General features: G+C 42.3%; 1 protein-coding gene across 2 annotated transcripts in view; it reads left to right on the top strand.

Annotated features, from left to right (window-relative positions):
* Nucleotides 1-20,494, top strand: part of LOC134347828 (neural cell adhesion molecule 2-like) — a 632,407-nt gene that overhangs the window by 432,787 nt on the left and 179,126 nt on the right. For both annotated transcript variants that reach the window (XM_063050290.1, XM_063050291.1), the window contains exon 12: nucleotides 13,905-14,078. In XM_063050290.1, coding sequence (XP_062906360.1) covers nucleotides 13,905-14,078 — 174 coding nt within the window. The remainder of the gene's footprint in view (nucleotides 1-13,904; nucleotides 14,079-20,494) is intronic.

The raw sequence follows: 20,494 nt of genomic DNA, 5'->3' as shown, positions 1-20,494 counted from the left end.
CCTGCCTCTCGGTTTTTTTGCACTACCTGACTTTCCATTTTTCTATTTTCTATTTATGATTTATAATTTAAATTTATAATATTTACTAATTTTTACTATTTTTAATATTTAATATTTGTAATCCAGGGAGCGGGAAGCGCAGAATCAAATATCGCTGTGATGATTGTATGTTCTAGTATCAATTGTTTGGCGACAATGAAGTATAAAGTAATATAAAGGGACATAACTTTTAGGAGACTGGAGGAGATTACAGTATAGGGGAGATGTCAGAGGTAAGTTTTTTTACACAGAGAATTGTGGGTGCCAGGGATAGTGGTAGAGACAGATAAATTAGGGCAATTTAAGAAACTTTTGTATGGCCACGTGGATAATCAAAAGGGAAGTGCTAGATTGATCTTAGAGTAGGCTAAAGGGTCAGCACAACTTCATGGGCCGATGGGCCTGAAGTGTTCTATGTTCTATATTTAATAGCTGGAATATTCAAACAAGATTTGATCATGGTTCAGATTAGGGTTACAACAGCATCTGCATTGAAGTAAGGGGCAAATGGCCAATATTACAGAGGTGCGTTTTGACTGACTAAAACTGAGCCCCATGAAAGATATAACTCGGAAATATCATCATCATTATATGCCATGTCATATGACATGGGTGATCATGGTCTTCCGTCTGTCTTTAATCTGAGAAGTTCTAATAGGCTGTTCAAAACTTTTGTCTGTCGATCCCTTGATGTAACTCATGAATGTCATACGATGACAACTTGACTTTTTCTTCCATCAGTTTTTCCCATTACTGCAAGATGTTTGAGCTTCTTTTCCCTCGTACATGTCCCAGAAATCTTATATTAATTTTTTTTATATTTGAGAAATATAAAAATCTTTATTCACACAACAGAATTTCTGGAGAGAGTGTCCAGGAGAATCTCACGCTCTTGATAAGACCTTTAACACATGAATAATGATTCACTACACTTTCAATCACTATAATCACATTCTTATATTTAATATTTTGAATGTAGTTGAATAATTTACAGGATTACATATCTACAGTGGTAGCATATCCTAACTAGCAGAACTCCTTTGAATATTTAATACTGGTGTCTGTTTCAAAAGCCTCAGTTCAAACTTCAGACACCCAACATATAAGACCATAAGACATAGCAGCAGAATTAAGCCATTCGGCCCATCGAGTCTGTTCTGCAATTCTATCATGGCTGATCCTGGATCCTGCTTAACCCCATACACCTGCCTTCTTGCCATATCCTTTGATGCCCTGACCGATCAGAAAACAATCAACTTCTGCCTTAAATATACATACGGACTTGATCTCCACTGAAGTCTGTGACAGAGCATTCCACAGATTTACGACTCTCTGGCTAAAACAATTCCTCCTTACCTCAGTTCTAAAGGATTGCCCCTCAGTTTTGAGGCTGTGCCCTCTAGTTTTGGATACCACTATAGGAAACATCCTCTCCACATCCACCCTATCTAGTCCTTTCAATATTCAATAGATTTCAATGATATCCTCCCCACCCCGCATTCTTCTAAATTCCAGTGAGTACAGGCCCAAAGCTGCCAAATGTTCTTCATATGTTAACTCCCTTCATTCCCGGAATCATTCTCATGAACATCCTGTGGAGTCTGTCCAATGACAACTCATCCTTCTGAGATAAGGGGCCCAAAACTGTTGACAATAAAAGCGTGGCCTGACTAGTATCTTATAAAGGCTCAGCATTATCTCCTTGCTTTTATATCTATTCCCCTTGAAATTAATGCCAACATTTCATTTGCCTTCTTTATCACAGACTCAACTTGCAAGTTAACCTTCTGGGAGTCTTGCGTGAGGACTCCTAAGTCCCTCTGACATTTGAACCTTCTCCCCAGATAGATAATTGTTCCTTTTTCCAAAATGTATTATCATACATTTCCCAGCACTGTATTCCATCTGCCACTTTCTAGCCCATTCTTCCAATTTGTCTAAGTCCTGCTGCAATCGCATTGCTTCCTCAGGACTCCCTGCTCCTCTGCCTGTCTTCATATCATCCACAAACTTTGCCACAAAGCCATCAATTCCATTCAATAAAAAAAGCCATCCATTCAATATCTGAATGGCCCCATGAATAGTTAACCAACCAGAAAGTTAAGTGACAAAACAGAGTAACACACAGAGAACACTGGAGGAACTCAGCAGGTCAAACAGCATCCATAAACGTTGCCTGTTTATTCCTGTCTATAGATGCTGCCTGACCTGCTGAGATCCTCCAGCATTTTGTATGTGTTACTGTAGATTTCCAGCATCTGCAGAATCTGTCCAGAACTTGTATTAAATGCTAATAACAGGAATATCCATCTGTTGTCTTTGGCTGGGTAGTTTCAGAGGGACAGAAGCATAATCCCACACCAATTGATTGGTTTCACAACCACAAAATTGGAAGCTAAGCTGTGTACAGGTTTTATTTCCTGAAGGCGAGTTCTCATTTCAGTTCAACCAAAATCATGCTATCCATAATTTCATAACTGCAGAATGATCCGTAACAAGGTCACAGGGAATATTGCTGACTATCTGAACATTGGCAAGGAGAAGGGGTCAGTTGCTGATCAGTTTTTTCTTTCATTATGTGACGTAGATGATCATGGTCTTTCCATGACTAGGATTATTCTTGGCAAATTTTTCGACAGAAGTGGTTTGCCGTTGCTTTTGCCTGGACAGAGTCTTAACAAGATGGGTGACCACAGTCATAATCAATACTCTCCAGAGATTGTCCGCCTGGCATCAGTGGGCACATAACCAGGACTTGTGATCTGCACCGGCTGCTCATGCAAGCATCCACCATCTGCAACCATGGCTTCACATGACCCTGATCGGAGGGCTAAGCAGGTGCTACACCTTGCCCAAGGGTGACCTTCAGGCTAGTGGATGGAAGGAGCACCTTGCACCTCCTTTGGTAGAGACATACCTTCACCACAACACCCATGCACATCTGTAGAACTCTGTAAAAAATATCCTCACTACTGGATTAACACGCAACAGTGAACAAAAGGAAACTGCCTTGTTTTTATGTGATGTGTACCGTACAATCCAGCTCAATTATTACTCAGTGACCTGCCTGCACAAAATTCCCCACTAGGAAATCTAACATTTAGAACTCTGCCATGCAAAACTCATCTACTTTCAGATAAATAGCATCACACTTGTAAAAAAAGATTACTTTCGAATTCCTCTGAGCTGAAACTGTTATTGTATGGCATTTGAGTCACAGTAGACTTCCTTCAAAATACAAAGTAAAGGACCTCAGTGAGTTCTCATGAGTACAGGTAGCCGGTGATAAAATACCACGAGCTAACATTGTACTGATTCATGTGCCTAGTGTATCCTCCAGGCAGCATCAGTGTAAATTACCTTTGGTGACTGGTGTTCGAAATGACCCATCCAAACTGATCTCTCAGACACGCACACTAGCTTGTGTTCAGCTGACTGCAGGAACAGACGGTAACCCTTCTCAAGAGACACACACACACAAAACGCTGGAGGAACTCAGCAGGTCTGGCAGCATCTATGGAAATGAATTAACAGTTGACATTTCGGGCCGAGACCCTTCTTCTCAATGGTTCATTGTCTCCTGAGCAACACACACAAAATGCTGGAAGAATACAGGTAGCATCTTCATTAATCTCCTTCGCACCTTCTCTAAGTCTTCCAGATCCTTCCCATAAGGACATTCCATCTGCAGTAGGTCCATTGTCTGGATTCAGCTTCCTTTTCCATTGAGTAGAGATGGAGATACGCTCAATGGCCACTTTATTAGGTACCTAATAATAAAGTGGCCAGTGAATGTATATTCATGGTCTTCTGCTGCTGTAGCCCATCCACTTCAAGGTTTGACATGTTCTGCATTCAAAGATGCTCTTCTGCACACCACTGTTATAACACATGGTTATTTGAGTTACTGTCACCTTCCCATCAGCTTAAACCAGTCTGGCTATTCTCCTCTGACCTCTCTCATTAGCAAGACATTTTTGCCCACAGAACTGCTGCTCACTCATTGTCTTTCACCCCATTCTCTTTTAGCTCTCGACACTCTCATGCATGAAAATCCCAGGAGATCAGCAGTTTCTGAAATACTCAAACAACCCTGTTTAGCACCAACAATCAATCCCACGGTCAAGGTCACTTAGATCACATTTCATCCCCATTCTTATGTTTGGTTTGAACAACAACCGATCATCTTGGCCAGGTCTGCAAGCTTTTATGCATTGAGTTGCTGCTACATGATTGGGTGATTAGATATTTGCATTAACGAGCAGGTGTACAGGTGTGCCTAATAAAGTGGCCACTGAATGTATTGTGAGCAAACACCAGCCTACAAGCAATGAAGGGTTAGCATCCCATTTCACCTCGCTGTGGCCCTGTAGGATGGATGATCATTGCTGACAAAGAACACAACTGATCACTAAAAGCAACACATACAAAATGCTGGAGGAATTCAGCTGTTCAAGCAGCATCTATGGAGGGGAATAAATAGTTGAAGTTTCAGGCTAAGACCCTTCATCAGGAGTAGGAAAGAAGGGGGAGGAAGCCCTTGTGTCTTTATTGTCTCTCTATATGCACAGCCAGACCAGTTAAGTACAGACTCCATCTCTCCTGCCTGGGCCTAAAATGAACCTCGATTTAAGTTCATCGGTAAGTAGAAAACTATTTCAGTCACAAGACTATGAGGTCTGGAACTCACTCTCTGAAGAAGTGGTAGGAGCAGATTACAAGAAGGCTAGAAAATAGGAGCAAGTGTCGGCCACTCAGCCTGTTAAACCTATCCACGATCCTGTAAATCATGGCCAATTTGCTTTAAGCTGCTTCTGCACTGGTTTCTTGATCTTCCAAGAATGCACCTACCCAGTCTTTAGATGGTACTTTTTAAAAGTACCTGAGGGAGCATTTGAAGAGATGCTACTTGCATAGTTACAGACCAGGGGCTGGAAAATGGGATTGAACCCAGTGGGCCAAATGGCCTTATTTTGGACTGTAAATTTCTATGGTTCAAAAGAGTTGGTAAAAATAGAGGGGAAAAGGTTGGAAAGGGTTGGAAATTAAGGGAGGGAACCTCAGTTAAGGCCTGTATTTGTTATTAGTAGCTACATTTCTTCTGGTGACCACTTTTAATTTAACATTTTAAGATTTAGATTTAGAGATTCAGCACTGTAGCAGGTCCTTACAGCCCAACAAGCCCATGCCACCCAATTATACCCACGTGACCATTTAACTTACTAACCAGGATATCTTTGGAATGTGGAAAGAAACCAGAGCACCTGTTGGAAACCTACGTAATCATGGGGAGAGCATATAAAGCTCCTTACAGACAGCGGCAGAATTGAACCCAGCTTGCTGGCACTATAGTAACATTATGCCTATCATGCTGCTACTGTTCCACCCCTAAATGTGAGGAACAGCTTAATGGTTTCATACCATACACTTTTTTAACCACCCAATCAACTGTTGCGGCAACTCTGGGGAGTCTATGGATGTGGACTCCAATATCCTCTGATAACCCTGAATTCTGCCTTGAAGCTCAACCTTTCAAAGTGTATCACTTTACTCTTTTCTGGATTTAACTGCATCTGCCACTTCTCAGCCCAGCTCGGCATCCTGTCAATGTCCATTTGTAACCTACAACAACCTTCTACACTATCCACTTGCCAAATCTTAAACTTCTCAGAAAGTGCAGCCATTGGTGTGCTTCCTTCATGGTTGTGACTGTGTGCTGGACCCAGGATAAATTCTCTGAGATGTTGTTGCCCAGGAATTTGAAGCTCGTCACCCTTCCCACCACAGATGTCTCAATGAGGGCTGGCATGTGTTCTTCTGACTTCCTCTTCCTGAAATCTGCAATCAGTTCCTTGGTTTTACTGACGTCACAACACCACTCAATCAACTGACCTATCTCACTCCTATATACCTCCTCTTAACCATCCAAGACTCTAGCAGTGTCAATGGCAAGTTTGCAAATAGCATTGGAGTAAATAGTAACTAGAATTACCATTTAATTACTATTTAATTATTTATGGTGCAACTGTAACGAAAACCAATTTCCCCCAGGATCAATAAAGTATGACTATGACTATGATTATGGAGTTCCACTTGGCTACACAGTTCAGCCAGGAGTTGTTGGAATTTTTTTAACACACCACGCGTTTCTTTTCAGGTCTCAATGAAGTGGATGTGGAGAGGATGTTTCCAATGGTGGGGGAGTCTTGGAACAGAGAGCACAGCCTCAGAATAGAGGGACATCCATTTAGAACGGAGTTGAGGAGGAACTTCTTTAGCCTGAGTGTGGTGAATCTGTGGAATCCGTTGCCACAGGTGGCTGTGAAGGCTAAGTCATTTGGTATGTTTAAGGCAGAGGTTGATAGGTTCTTGATTAGTCAGGGCATGAAGGGATACGAGGAGTTGGCAGAAGAATGGTGTTGAGAGGGAAATGGATCAGCCATGATGAAATGGTGGAGCAGACTCAATGAGTCAAAAGGCCTAATCCTCCTCCTATGTCTTAGGGTCTTATGGTCTTATCAGTCAGTCATTAGGTAAAGCCCCTAAGGCCAGCGCAATAAAGAAATTTCCATCTTTCATTGCTGAGGTAGGAGTAAATCAGGGTGTCTCTCAGCTCGCTCACCCTATTCTCATAAAAATTACCCACTAATCTGGACATCATCCTGATAGATCTCCTCTACACCCTCTCTACACCTTCCATATCCTTCCTATAATGAACTGACCAGAACTGAGCACAATGCTCCAAGTGGAGATTTAGTTCAGTGATAACAAACAATCTATTGGAGGAACTCATTGGATCAAGCAACATCTGTGGGTGAAAGGAATTGTCAATGAAACCCTGCATTGGGGCATTTCAACTCCAAGACACTGACAATTGCTTTCCTCCCATGGATCTGTTGTGTATAAATTCATGTGGGGTATAGATAGGGAGAATATACATGTCTCTCTCCCAGAGTTGCTAGATGAAGAACAGGAAGGTGGAGGTTTGAAGTAAGAGGTAAAAGATTTAATAGGAACCTGAAGGACAGGAGGGCGGTCTGTATATTGAACAGGCTACTAAAGGAACTGGTTGAGGCAGGCACAATAATGACATACAAAAGCTATGCAGGCAGATACATGGTTAGGATATCTGTAGAGGAATTTACTTGATAGAGGTGTACAAGATGATGTGGCATAGATCGAGTGGATAGCCACAGACTTATTCCCTGGGTAGAAATGACTAATACGAGGGGGCATAACTTTATCAAGGTGATTGGAAGAAGGGATAGGGGGGTGCCTGAGGTAAGATTTTCACTCAGAGAGTTGTGGGGGCCAAGGGTCTTTGTAGAGGCAGGTTCATTAGGGTCATTTAAAGGGTCAGCACAACATCGAAGAGAATCTCACTCAACTAACACAATATTTTATACTTCTGCAACACAAGAACTACAAGAAACGATTAGCTACACTTTCAATTGCTATAATCATGTGCTTAAATGGCCATTATGAGAGGGCATAAATATAAGTTATTTGAAAAAAAGTTAAGAGGCAATGTCAGAAGTAGGCTGTTTTACACAGAGAGTGGTGGGTACATGCAACAGCCAGCAAGGAGTGGTGGTAAGGCAGATACATTGGGACATTTAAGAAACGGTTAGATAGACACATGGATAATAGAAAAATGGAGGTTTATGTAGGAAGGAAAAGTTGGATTGATCTTAGAGTAGGTTAAGGGGTCGGCACAATATTATGAGCTGAAGCGCCTGTACTGTGCTGTAATGTTCTATGTTGTATGAGTATGTCTCAAACACAAGCAAATGGGACCAGATTAGATGGGAATCATGGTTGGCACCATCAAAAATATAAAACATAGAACAATCCAGCACATGAACAGGTCCTTTGGCCCATGATGTCTGTGCTGGACACAATACGAAATTAAATGAAATCCCTTATGTCTGCATGTGATCAACATCCATCCATTCCATACACATTCATGTGTCTATCCAAAAGCCTCTTAAAATCCACCGCAATGAACTCTTTGGCCTGTATGGGGCGCTGGAGAGCATTAGGCTCCAAGGTTTTTTGAATACCTGAATTGGTTGATCGTTGTTTAAGGAGAACCCTTAATCATTCAGAGATCCTTGTATTTTTCTTGAGCAACTCGCTCTTTATAATGCAGTATCCTGGAGCTTTCTGTTTGCACTTGTTCAGTTTATTTTGATAAACTCCGGGAGTCTGTGTTACTTGTATTATTTAAGCATACGCCTGATTAGTGCTAACCACGGGGTCCTAGTTTTGAGAAGGTTACTTTTCACGGTGTCCATCAGCCAAGCCTCTGATGTTCTTTTGGAACTATTATGAATAAACTCTCATTGCCGCCTCTACATCGGAGTCTGTTTTTCCTCTGTGCCTGGGTTCCGATATTGCCAGCACACTTCGTGACAGCCACTATCGTATCTGTCTTCACTGCCACCCCTGGAAACTCATTCCAGACCCCCTTGACTCTCTGTCTGAAAAAGACTTGCTCCACACATCTCCTTTATACTTGCCCCCTCTCACCTTAAATGTATGTGCTCTGATATCAGGCATTTCTAATGAACCTGCATGACAGCACCCAAAGTCAGGATCCAACCAGCGTCCTTGGACGAGCTGGGCTGTGGGCTGGTCTCTGTGCTGAAAGCTTCAATGACACGCTAAGTTCCTCCAGCAGGTTGTTTGTTGCTCCAGATTCCAGCGTCTGCAATCTCACATGTCTCCATTTGGTCTGGGGATTGTTTGTGGGACAGGTTACACGGACAGTGAACATGTAAGAAGCTTGTGAACTGAGCTCTCCAATCAGCCAGAGCTTTTGGTGCACAGTGGTTGACTGGGGAATTGATGTTTCTGTCCTAATAACATGCTATGGTGAAAAAAAAATGAGAAAAAAAGTGTAATGAAATCATAATGAAATCACTGACATCAATTCAGCTGAAGGTCAATGTGAAGTACAAATGGAGAAGTAATTTTTAAAGTGCCTCATTTCAAGCCCATTCCACACACTCCTTGCAATATTATTTCCACAGTCTATAAATCCTTCTCTCTGCTTTACAAGTACGTCCTGGTGCTCTCGTAAAACTCGTTATTTAAAGAGCTCCACAACAGTCACAGCAGGACAATGATGAGAGAGGGATAGGAGGCGTGGGCGAATTTATGTCAGAGCAGAGGAGCTAGAGGTGTTCCATTGGGAACGGGGTGAATTATGCAAAGATTTAAATGCAGCGAGCCAGAATGAGAGAGTGAAGGAACATATTGGGTAAATAAATGAAAGAGAACGATCTGCGAGGCCACTGAAAAAGAGTGTGAAGTGAATGAGTCATCGATTGGCTTTTCAATAAGGCTGGCTCCACTCTGAAGAGCCAAAGGGTATTCTTCAGACTCAATAAATCCATTCTCTAGAAATGAACATAAACGATCATTATTCTCATTGCAAACAAGCAAAAATATGCAGATGCTGGAAATTCAAGCAATACACACAAAATTCTGAAAGAACTCAGCAGGCCAGGCAGCACCTACAGTTAATGTTTCAAGACAAGGCCGTTCAGCAGGACTGGAGAGAAGAAGATATGTTTTCGCTTTGACACGAAAGAGTCCTTTCTGTTGATCAACGTCAACAGTAGAGTATTCCCATTGGTTAGTGAATTGATTGGGAAGGGGGAAGGTAGGTCCAAGAAGGAGGCCATTTGGCCCATTGAGTTTGTACTAGCTCCCTGCAGAGCGATCCCATCAGTCCTTTTCCTCTGAACTCTTAATATGGCACCATCTTCGTGTAACTTTTGACACACTTACTAAACAAGAACCTTTCAAACTCTGCTTTAAATATACCCAATGACTTGGCCTCCACAGCTATCTGTGGCAATGAATTCCACAGATTCACCACCCGAAAGAAATTCCTCCTCATGTCTGTTCTAGTGACAAAATTTATTTCCTTTCAAGTACAGTATGTATCCAGTCTCTGGTGAAAGCAACAATTGATCCTCCCTCCAGCACATTTTCAAACAGCATACTCCAGCCATTTTATACATCATTAACTACTCACTAGAGAACAAAAAAAAATCCTCTTATCACCTCTTCTGTATCTTTTCCCAATTACTTTAAATTTTGTTATCAGTCCCTGATATCTCCACCAATGGGAACAATATCCCTCTGGTCTAAAGTAACCATGACCTTGTCAACATGAATTAAATCTCTTCTCAATCTTGTCTGGTCCGATGAAAACTTCTTCTGCACATCCTCACGGAACTACAGGAAGCTAGGAAATACTTGGACCCCATATCTAAGAAAAGATTCACTGGTACTGGAGAAGATCCAGAGGGCATTTACAAGAATGACCCCAGGAATGAAAGGGTTAATGTCTGAGGAGTATTTGACGCTTCTGGGTCTGTACTCGCTGGAACTTAGAAGAAAGTTGGGGGGTGATCTCACTGAAGCCCATTGAATATCAAGAAGCCTAGATAAAGTGGACATGGAGAGGATGTTTCCAATGGTGGGAGAGTCTAGGACTAGAGGACACAGCCTCAGAATAGAACAACATCTCTTTAGAACAGAGATGAGGAGGAATTTCTTTAGTCAGAGGGAAGTGAATTTGTGGAATTCATTGCCACAGGCAGCTGGGGAGGCCAAGTCATTGGGTATATTTGAACTGTAGGTAGGTGATCTGTTGGTTTTTGTGTGCGAGAGAGGAGGGTGGGGGTTTGATGTTATTGTTGCTAATTTTTTTGTGTGGGTGATATGTCTTTTTTGCGAGGGAGGGGGTTGGGGGTTTGGGTTTGATGTTGTAGCTGCTGTCTTCCATGTGTGCGATCTGTTAGTTCATGTGTGAGGGAGGGGGCTGAGAGTTTGGGTTTGAGAGTTTTTGTTTCTTTTTCTCTTTTGTTGGGGAGGGGGTTGATGCCTTTTCTTTCAACGACTTCTATGATTTTTCTGTTTCATGGCTATCTGGAGAAGACTAATCTCAGAGTTGTGTTCTGTATACATACTTTGATACGTAATAAGTTGAACCTTTGAACCTTTGGTAGGTTCCTGATTAGTAATGGTGGTAAAGGTTACAGGGAGAAAGCAGGAAAATGGGGTTGAGAGGGAAAATAAATCAGTCATGATATAATGGCAGAGCAAATTCGATGTACTGAATTGCCTAATTCTACTCCTGTGCCTTAAGGTCATTCTAAATCAGTGCCAGAAGTATTTGAAATACACAATCTTCATTGCCCTGATTCAGGTAATGCTGTTGCATGTACTGCATCTTGTTTCTTATGGAGGTGATGTGTGAATAGAGATAATTTGAAGGATGTTGAAAATTAAACATAATAACACTATCAGTATGCCTTGATTCAGAAGTGGTCTATTTACAATTTTATACCACGGTGCAGTTGACCAAATGTGTCTTCAATTTACAAAGATTTGTTCATCAAGACCAACAGCGCTAGCAAGTGAAATGCAGAGTGGAAAGCAGTCTTTGTTGTCTCAGCTCTCAAAAGTCACAATCTCCTTGACTCAAAGCTGTCTTACAGCATCTCTGGGAGGAGGGGGTCTTGGGGTTGAGTGGATGGAATGGGAGAGAAAGGTTTGAGGTGGCAAAGAGGTGTTGGCAGGTGGGGATGAGTGAGTAGGGGAGAGTTCAAAGGGGAAAGGGGCTGAGAGAGATAGACGGATGGTGGGGGGGCAAGGGAGGGAAGGGGAGCTGGTGAGCACTGCAAGGAGATGAAGGAGAGTGTGTGTGTGTGAGAGAGAGATTAAAAAAGGGAGCAAGAGAGTGAGAGAGAGAAGGAGATAGAGCATGGAGGAAAAAGGCTGCTGAGGGAAGGGGAGAGGAGGGGAGAGGGAGGGGGAGAGAGAGGGGCAAGGGGAGAGAGGAGGAAAGGACAAGAGAGAGAGGACTGGTGGGAAGAGAAAAGGTTCAGAATGCTAGAGTGCCAACAAGTACGAGGGAGGGAGAGAGACATCTTGATTCTTTCATTTGACAAGTATGCTGAAAGGGTACATTATGTGATTTTCTAACTATCTCATTTTAAGCTTTAATTATTAAAACAAAGGCACTTTATCTTGTTAGATAATATACTTCTAAGCATTTGGATCCTTGTATCTGAAATTCTTGAGCTCTGGAGCACAATCAAGGAATGGGAAACACTTTCTCAATTAATGAGTTTTCACTTAAAACGGCATATTTTTTGGAGTGGAACACTTGATTTCTCAAGATACGGTTATACTGGAAACAACAACACTGAAATCATCAGCCTTCACTTTGAAAGCTGACTCCCTTCCTTTGCTGGGAACTACCGTACTTCCATTAAAAAGGCTATATAAACATATAACAATTACAGCACGGAAACAGGCCATCTCGGCCCTTCTAGTCCATACCGAACTCTTACTCTCACCTAGTCCCATCGACCTGCACTCAGCCCATAACCCTCCATTCCTTTCCTGTCCATATATCTATCCGATTTAACTTTAAATGACAACATCGAACCTGCCTCAACCACTTCTGCTGGAAGCTCATTCCACACAGCTACCACTCTCTGAGTAAAGTTGTTCCCCCTCATGTTACCCCTAAACTTTTGCCCTTTAACTCTCAACTCATGTCCTCTTGTTTGTATCTCCCCCATTCTCAATGGAAAAAGCCTATCCACGTCAACTCTAACTATACCCCTCATAATTTTAAACACCTCTATCAAGTCCCCCCTCAACCTTCTACACTCCAAAGAATGAAGACCTAACTTGTTCAACCTTTCTCTGTAACTTAGGAGATGAAACCCAGGCAACATTTTAGTAAATCTCCTCAGCATTCTCTCAATTTTATTGACATCTTTCCTATAATTCGGTGACCAGAACTGTACGCAATATTCCAAATTTGGCCTCGCCAATGCCTTATACAATTTCAACATTACATCCCAACTCCTATGCTCAATGCAAACATGAGGAATTCTGCAGATGCTGGAAATTCAAGCAACACACATCAAAGTTGCTGTAGAACACAGCAGGCCAGGCGGCATCTCTAGGAAGAGGTACAGTCGACGTTTTGGGCTGAAACCCTTCATCAGGACTCAATGCTCTGATTTATAAGGGCCAGCATACCAAAAGCTTTCTTCACCACCCTATCCACATGAGATTCCATCTTCAGGGAACTATGCACCACTATTCCTAGACCCCTCTGTTCTACAGCATTCTTCAATGCCCTACTATTTACATGTATGCCCTATTTTGATTAGTCCTACCAAAATGTAGCACCTCACATTTTTCAGCATTAAACTCCATCTGCCATCCTTCAGACTGACATTGTAGGACAATTAGGGCCTCAAGGAAAGGGTCCGTTCCCATCTGCTTCTACTGAGCTAAACTTCCATTACGGTTGTCGATTTGCCCATAAGCATTTATTTGATGTTTATTCCAGATGTTAGCATCTGTTCTGGACAGATGTGTGTGGAGTGCCCATCACTGTAGTCAACACTGTGAGGTATTGACCAGTTTAAATCCCAGTACAATGTGTAGGGAATACGAATTGTTAATTAAATGAATCAGAATCTTTCAAACAGAATGGTTGCATCACTGCCTGGTATGGGGGAGTGCAAAGCTCAACCAGCCCCAGCATGGGCACAACCCTCCCCACCATCAAGGATATCTACAAACAGTGGTGCCTCAAAAAGGAGGCATCCATCATTAAGGACCCTCACCACCCAGGACATGCTCTCTTCTCATTACTACCATCAGGAAGGAGGTACAGAGCAACCTGAAGACCCACACTACATCCAGTATTTTATCATTTTGTTTGAAACAATATACCGTGATTTTCCTCTGCCATCCGAGGTCTTTCCTCATTATTTATGTCAGTTAATGAATGGTGTGTTTGTCCTTTCCTGCAGCTGTGCCATCCAGTCCGTATGGTTTGAGGGTGCTCGCTGCATCACAGACAGTGGCAAGAATCTCCTTTACCAAGCCTGATTCGCATGGTGGTGTCCCCATCCATCACTACCAAGTGGAGATAAAGCTGGCAGACTCTGAAGAATGGAGATCCGTGAATTCCAATGGGACTCAGAGTAAGTGACTGAGGTCGCACGAGGAGGGGAGTGTTTGTTCCGAACAGTGACAGAGTGAGTGTGAAATCAGTGGAGACAGTGTGTCTGAAATCAAGGGAGTGGGAGATGGAAATAGAGGAAGAGAGGGAAATAGGAAGAATGGGAGATGGAAATAGAGGGAGAGAAGGAAACAGGCTGAGAGCAGATGGAAATAGAGGGAGAGACTCACCATATAAAACCCTGAGATTCATTTTCTTGAGGGCATTCTCAGTAAATCCAATAACCATAATAGGATCAATGGAAAATTGCACCCAACAGGGTGGACAGTCAGTGTGCAAAAGGCAATAAAACTGTGCAAATAAAAAAGAGAAAAAACTATGAGTCCATAGGTTGTGAGAACAGTTCAGTGATGGGGCAAGTGAAAAGGGAACATTCTGTCCTACTGTGTCAAGCAGGTTACTGAGAGTTCATCGTAAATACAGAGCAGGGTGGAGCAAGAGTCTAATTCCTATGGAAGAATGTCAAGACGTCGAAGAGGGTTCTGAGGGTAGGAAGGAGGCAGGAATAATAGATTTCAGATGCAAAATTGGATGTCTACAACAGGGAGGTTAAGAGGAGAATGGATGAATTTTGAAAATTCAGAGGAGGTTTGACGAAGAACTGTTTCCTCTGGCAAGGGGTTCAGTGTTCAGAAGGCACAGCTGCAGTGACTTCAACCTCACATGGTTCATTTTACAGCCGTTCAGGCTGATTGATTTAAGATTGTTTAATGTCATTTCCTGCACACACGTGTAAAGGAGAACAAAATAATTGTTACTCCAGATCCAATGCAGCACAAGAAATAAAGAACACATCATCATCATTATCTGGCATGTCGTATGACAAGGGCAATCATGATCTTCCATCTGATGAGGGATTGTGGTGAAGACCCAATTTCCACTGTTGTGCTTATTCTTTTGTTTTCTCTTACCATGACTGCCCTTGGCAAAATTTTCTACAGAAGTGGTTTGCCATTGCCTTCAGGGCAGTGACTTTCCAAGATGGGTGACCCCAGCCATTATCAGTACTCTTCAGAGGTTGTCTGCCTATCGTCAGTGGTTGCATAACCAGGACTTGTGATATGAACCAGCTGCTCACCCGACCATCCACCACTTGCTCCAATGATTCACGTGACCCTGATCGGGTGGGGAGGGTGGTGACGGCTAAGCAGGTACTACGCTTTGACCAAGGGCACAGTAGAGGAGGGAAACAGCGCCTTACACCTCTTTTGGTAGAGACGTATCTCCAACCTGCCCCTAAAGAACACAATAATATTTAAAAAACACAATAAATATAAATACGTAAGATAGCTTATATACATAGAATGATTGTATGTCCATAAAGTGACACTAAGCACAGGAGTGTCTGGACATAAAGTGACTGACAGGAAATGATAAAGTGTTGATGAAGTTAGTTGGTGGAGGTGTTGATCAGCTTTACTGCTTGGGAAAAGTAACTGTTTTTGAGTCTGGTGGTCCTGGCATGGACGCTGCGTAGACTGCTCCCTGCTGGGAGTGGGACAAACAGTCCATGAGCAGGGTGGGTGGAATCCTTCATGATGTCACTAGCCCTTTTCTGGCAACAATAACAAGGCGGCCTACAGGGAAGAAGTCATCTTTCTGACACAGTGGTGTTAAGAAAGCAACCTCTCCCTCAGTGTTGCAAAAACAAAGGAGTTGGTTGTGGATTACAGGAGGAATGGAGATGGGCTAACCGCTATTGACATCAATGGATCTGGGGTTGAGAGGGTAAACAGCTTTAAGTTCCTCAGCACCCACATCACCGAGGACCTCACATGGTCTGTACACGCCAGCTGTGTGGTGAAAAAGGCACAACAGCGCCTCTGTCACCTCAGACAGTTGAGGAAGTTTATATGGGCCCGAAATCCTAAGAACTTTCTACAGGGGCGCAATTGAGAGCATCCTGACTGGCTGCATCACTGCCTGGTATGGGAACTGTACCTCCCTCAATTGCAGGATTATATAGAGAGTGGTGCAGACAGCCCAGTGCATCTGTAGTTGTAACTTTTACAAAGGCAAGTGTGAGAAAAGGGCCCGAAGGATCATTGGGGACCCGAGTCACTCCAACCACAATCTATTCCAGCTGCTACCATCTGAGAAACGGTACCACAGCATAAAAGCCAGGACCAACAGGTTCCAGGACAGCTTCTTCCACCAGGCCATCAGACTGATTAAGTCACACTGATTTGAGTGCATTTCTATGTTACATTGACTGTTTTATTTATTATAAATTATTATAAATTACTATGATTGCACGTTGAGACGGAGACGTAACATAAAGATTTTTACTCCTCATGTATGTGAAGGATGTAAGAAATAAAGTCAATTCAATTAGAAAAAACAACCTTTCTGTACATACGTTCCAATAAAAGCTAGTCACCCCCTTGGAAGTTTTCATGTTTTATTGTTTTACAACATTGAATCACAGTGGATTTAATTTGCCTTTATAATAATTGATATATAAAATTAATTTGGCTTTTTTGAGACTGATCAACAGAAAAATACTTTTATGTGTCAATGTGAAAATAGATCTCTACAAAGTGATCTAAATTAATTACAAATATAAAATACAAAATAATTGATTACATTGGTATTTATTCCCCCCCCCACCCTTTAATATAACACACCACATCATCACTGGCGCAGCCAATTGGTTTTAGAAGTCACATAATTAATTAAATGACGATCTGTTTCTGGAAGACCTGTATACAGTCAAGGTCTTTCAATTGATTGTAGTAAATATACATCTGTATCTGGAAGGTCCAACTGCTGGTGAGTCAGTATCCTGGCAAAACAATGCTGGGAAGACAAAAGAACATTCCAAGGAACTCCACAAAAAGGTTACAAGTCGGGAGATGGATACAAGAAAATTTCCAAGTCACTAAATATCCCTTGGAGTACCGTTAAGTCTATCATCAAGAAATGGAAAGAATATGAGACGGCTGTAAATCTGCCTAGAGCAGGCCATCCTCAAAAACTGAGTGACCATGCAAGAAGTGGACTAGTGAGGGAGGCCACCAAAAGACCTATGGCAATTCTGGAAGTGTTACAAGCTTCAGTGGCTGAGATGGGAGAGACTGTGCATACTACAACTGTTGCCCGGGTGCTTCACCAGTCACAGCTTTATGGGAGAGTGGCAAAGAGAAATCCACGGTTGATTAAAATCTCACATGAAATCTTGGCTAGAGTTTGCCAGAAGGCCTGTGGGAGAATGTAAGTCAGCTGGAAGAAGGTTCTATGATCTGATGAAACCAAAATTGAGCTTTTTTTGCCATCAGACTAGACACTATATTTGGTGTAAGCACATCATCAAAAACACACCATCCCTACCATGAAGCATGGGGGTGGCTGCATCATGTTGTGAGGATGCTTCACTGCAACAGGGCCTGGAAGTCTGCAAGAAAACTGCGACTTGGGAGAAAATATGTTCTCCAGCAAGACAACGACCCCAAGCATGAAGCCAAAGCTACACAGGAATGGCTTAAAAACAACAAAGTTAATGTCCTGGAGTGGCCAAGTCAGAGTCCAGACCTCAATCCAATTGAGAATTTGTGGCTGGACTTGAAAAGGGCTGTTCACTCATGATCCCTATGCAATCTGACAGAGCTTGAACAGTTTTATAAAGAAGAATATGGAAAAATTGCAGTGTCCAGTTGTGCAAAGCTGATAAAGACCTATCCACACAGACTCAGGGCTGTAATTGCTGTCAAAGGTTCATCTACTAAATACTGACTTGAAGGGGGTGAGTACTTATGCAATCATTTATTTGGTGTCTTATATTTGTAATTCATTTAGATCAATTTGTAGAGATCTATTTTCACTTTGACACAAAAGAGTCTTTTCCTGTTCATCAGTGTCAAAAAAAAGCCAAATTAAATCTGTTGTGACTCAATCTTATAAAACATGAAAACTTCCGGGTGGGGCGGGGGTGAATACTTTTCATAGACACTGTTTATATATATATAGTTAAATTTCATGGTTCAATGTCCATTCAGAAACCTGATGGCAGAGGGGATGAAGCTGGTGCTGAATTTTTGACTATGTGCCTTCAGGTTCCTGTGACTCCTCCCTGATGGTAACAATGAGAAGGGGGCATGTCCTGGGCAATGTGGGTCCTTAATGATGGATGCCGCCTTTTTGAGTCACTGTTCCTTGAAGATGAAGTGTTCCTGGGAGATGTCTGAGTTAGTTTTTTTTTACACTGAGAGTGATAGCCTGGAACACACTGCCAGGGATGGTGGTAGAGGCTACCACATTGGGGACATTTCAGAAACTCTTAGATAGGCACATGTAAGAAAAACGGAGGGTTAAGAGGGAAGGGTTAGATTGATCACGGAGTAGATCGGCACAACTTTGTGGACTGAAGAATCCATAGTGTGATGTACTGTTCAATGTTACATTGTACACAGAACAGAATACTATAGTGTAGGCCCAAGATGTTTTGCTGACTCTAAAAATTACTCAAAGATTAATCAAACCCTTCCCTCCTTCATATCCCTCCATTACTCTATATTGCAAACCAGAAGATCCATGGGAGGCAGTCACAGGAAAAGATTGCAATCTCCAAACAGACACAGGGCCTAGGGTAAGGATTGAACCTAAATCACTGTCGTTGTGAGACAGCAGCTCTGCAAGGTACTCCACTCAACTGTCTCTTTCCAGAGCTCAATTCTACTTTTTCTTTCAAAACTGCAGGGTCACACAGATTAATCTTGGTTTTGTAATTATCCAATTTCCTACCATTTGAAATAAGATTTCTATTCAAAGGTACACATTGATGCTAATACGCAGCTGCACACAATTACAATTGGATCAGTTTTTGTGTAAGTATAAATTCCCCAGATACTTCCAACCACAATGATTACCAGCAGATATACAAATACCTGGGGCGATTACTCACAGATTGGAAATCAAAAACCATACATGCCAGAAATCCAAACTGAACAGGAAAATGCTGGAAATGTTCAGAACATCAGGGAGCACTAAGGGAAAAAAAGATGCTTTTTCAGATCAAAAACCCTAAATCTATCTGTCTATCTGATGAAGGATCTCAGCCCGAAACATCGATTGTTTACTCTCTTCCACACATATTGCCTGGCCTGCTGAGTTCCTCCAGCATTTTGTGTGTGTTGCTTGGATTTTCAGCATCTGCAGATTTTCTCTCATTTCTATCTATCTATCTATCTATCTATCTATCTAACTAACTAATTAACTATTCATCTATCTATTTATTTATTTATTGATTGATTAATTTATTTAGAGGTACAGTGCCCAGCGAACTACACCACTATCAACACACCTATTTAATTCTAGCCTAATCACAGGACAATTTAAAAAACCAATTAACCAACTAACTTCTGTCCCAACATCAAAAGACTGTGGGAGGAAACCAGAGCACCCAGAGGAAGCCCACGTTTCATGGGAAGGAAGTAGAAACTTCATAGTCATAGTCATACTTTATTGATCCCAGGGGAAATTGGTTTTCATTACAATTGCACCATAAATAATAAATAGTAATGGAACCATAATAGTTAAATAGTAATATGTAAATTATGCCAGTAAATTATGAAATAAGTCCAGGACCAGCCTATTGGCTCAGGCTGTCTGACCCTCCAAGGGACGAGTCGTAAAGTTTGATGGCCACAGGCAGGAATGACTGTTTCAGGGTCAGACACCCTGAGCCAATAGACTGGTCCTGGACTTATTTTCCATCTGGCATAGTTTGCATTTTGTTGTTTGATTGTTGGTGGTTTATGTATTGCTATATTTACGCTCTATTCTTGGTTGGTGCAGCTGTAACGAAACCAAATTTCCCTCGGGATTAATCAAGTATATCTATCTATCTATGACGCTCTGTGCTGCATCTCGGTGGAATGAGCCTCTGGCTGAATGTACTCCTGTGCCCACCCAGTACATTATGTAGTGGATGGGAGACATTGTCCAAGATGGCATGCAACTTGGACAGCATCCTCTTTTCAGACACCACCGTCAGAGAGTCCAGTTCCATCCCCACAACATCACTGGCCTTACGAATGAGTTTGTTGATTCTGTTGGTGTCTGCTACCCTCAGCCTGCTGCCCCAGCACACAACAGCAAACATAGCACTGGCCAGCAAACATGATAGCACTGGCCACCACAGACTCATAGAACATCCTCAGCATCCTCCAGCAGATGTTAAAGGACCTCAGTCTCCTCAGGAAATAGAGACAGCTCTGACCCTTCTTGTAGACAGCCTCAGTGTTCTTTGACCAGTCCAGTTTATTGTCAATTCGTATCCCCAGGTATTTGTAATCCTCCACCATGTCCACACTGACACCCTGGATGGAAAAAGGGGTCATCGGTACCTTAGCTCTCCTCAGGTCTACCATCAGCTCCTTA

This window comes from Mobula hypostoma, chromosome 6, assembly GCF_963921235.1.
Source record: "Mobula hypostoma chromosome 6, sMobHyp1.1, whole genome shotgun sequence".
NCBI classification, from domain to species: Eukaryota; Metazoa; Chordata; class Chondrichthyes; order Myliobatiformes; family Myliobatidae; genus Mobula; species Mobula hypostoma.
Note: the sequence above shows the minus strand (reverse complement) of the source record. Positions and strands in the feature narration are given on the sequence as shown.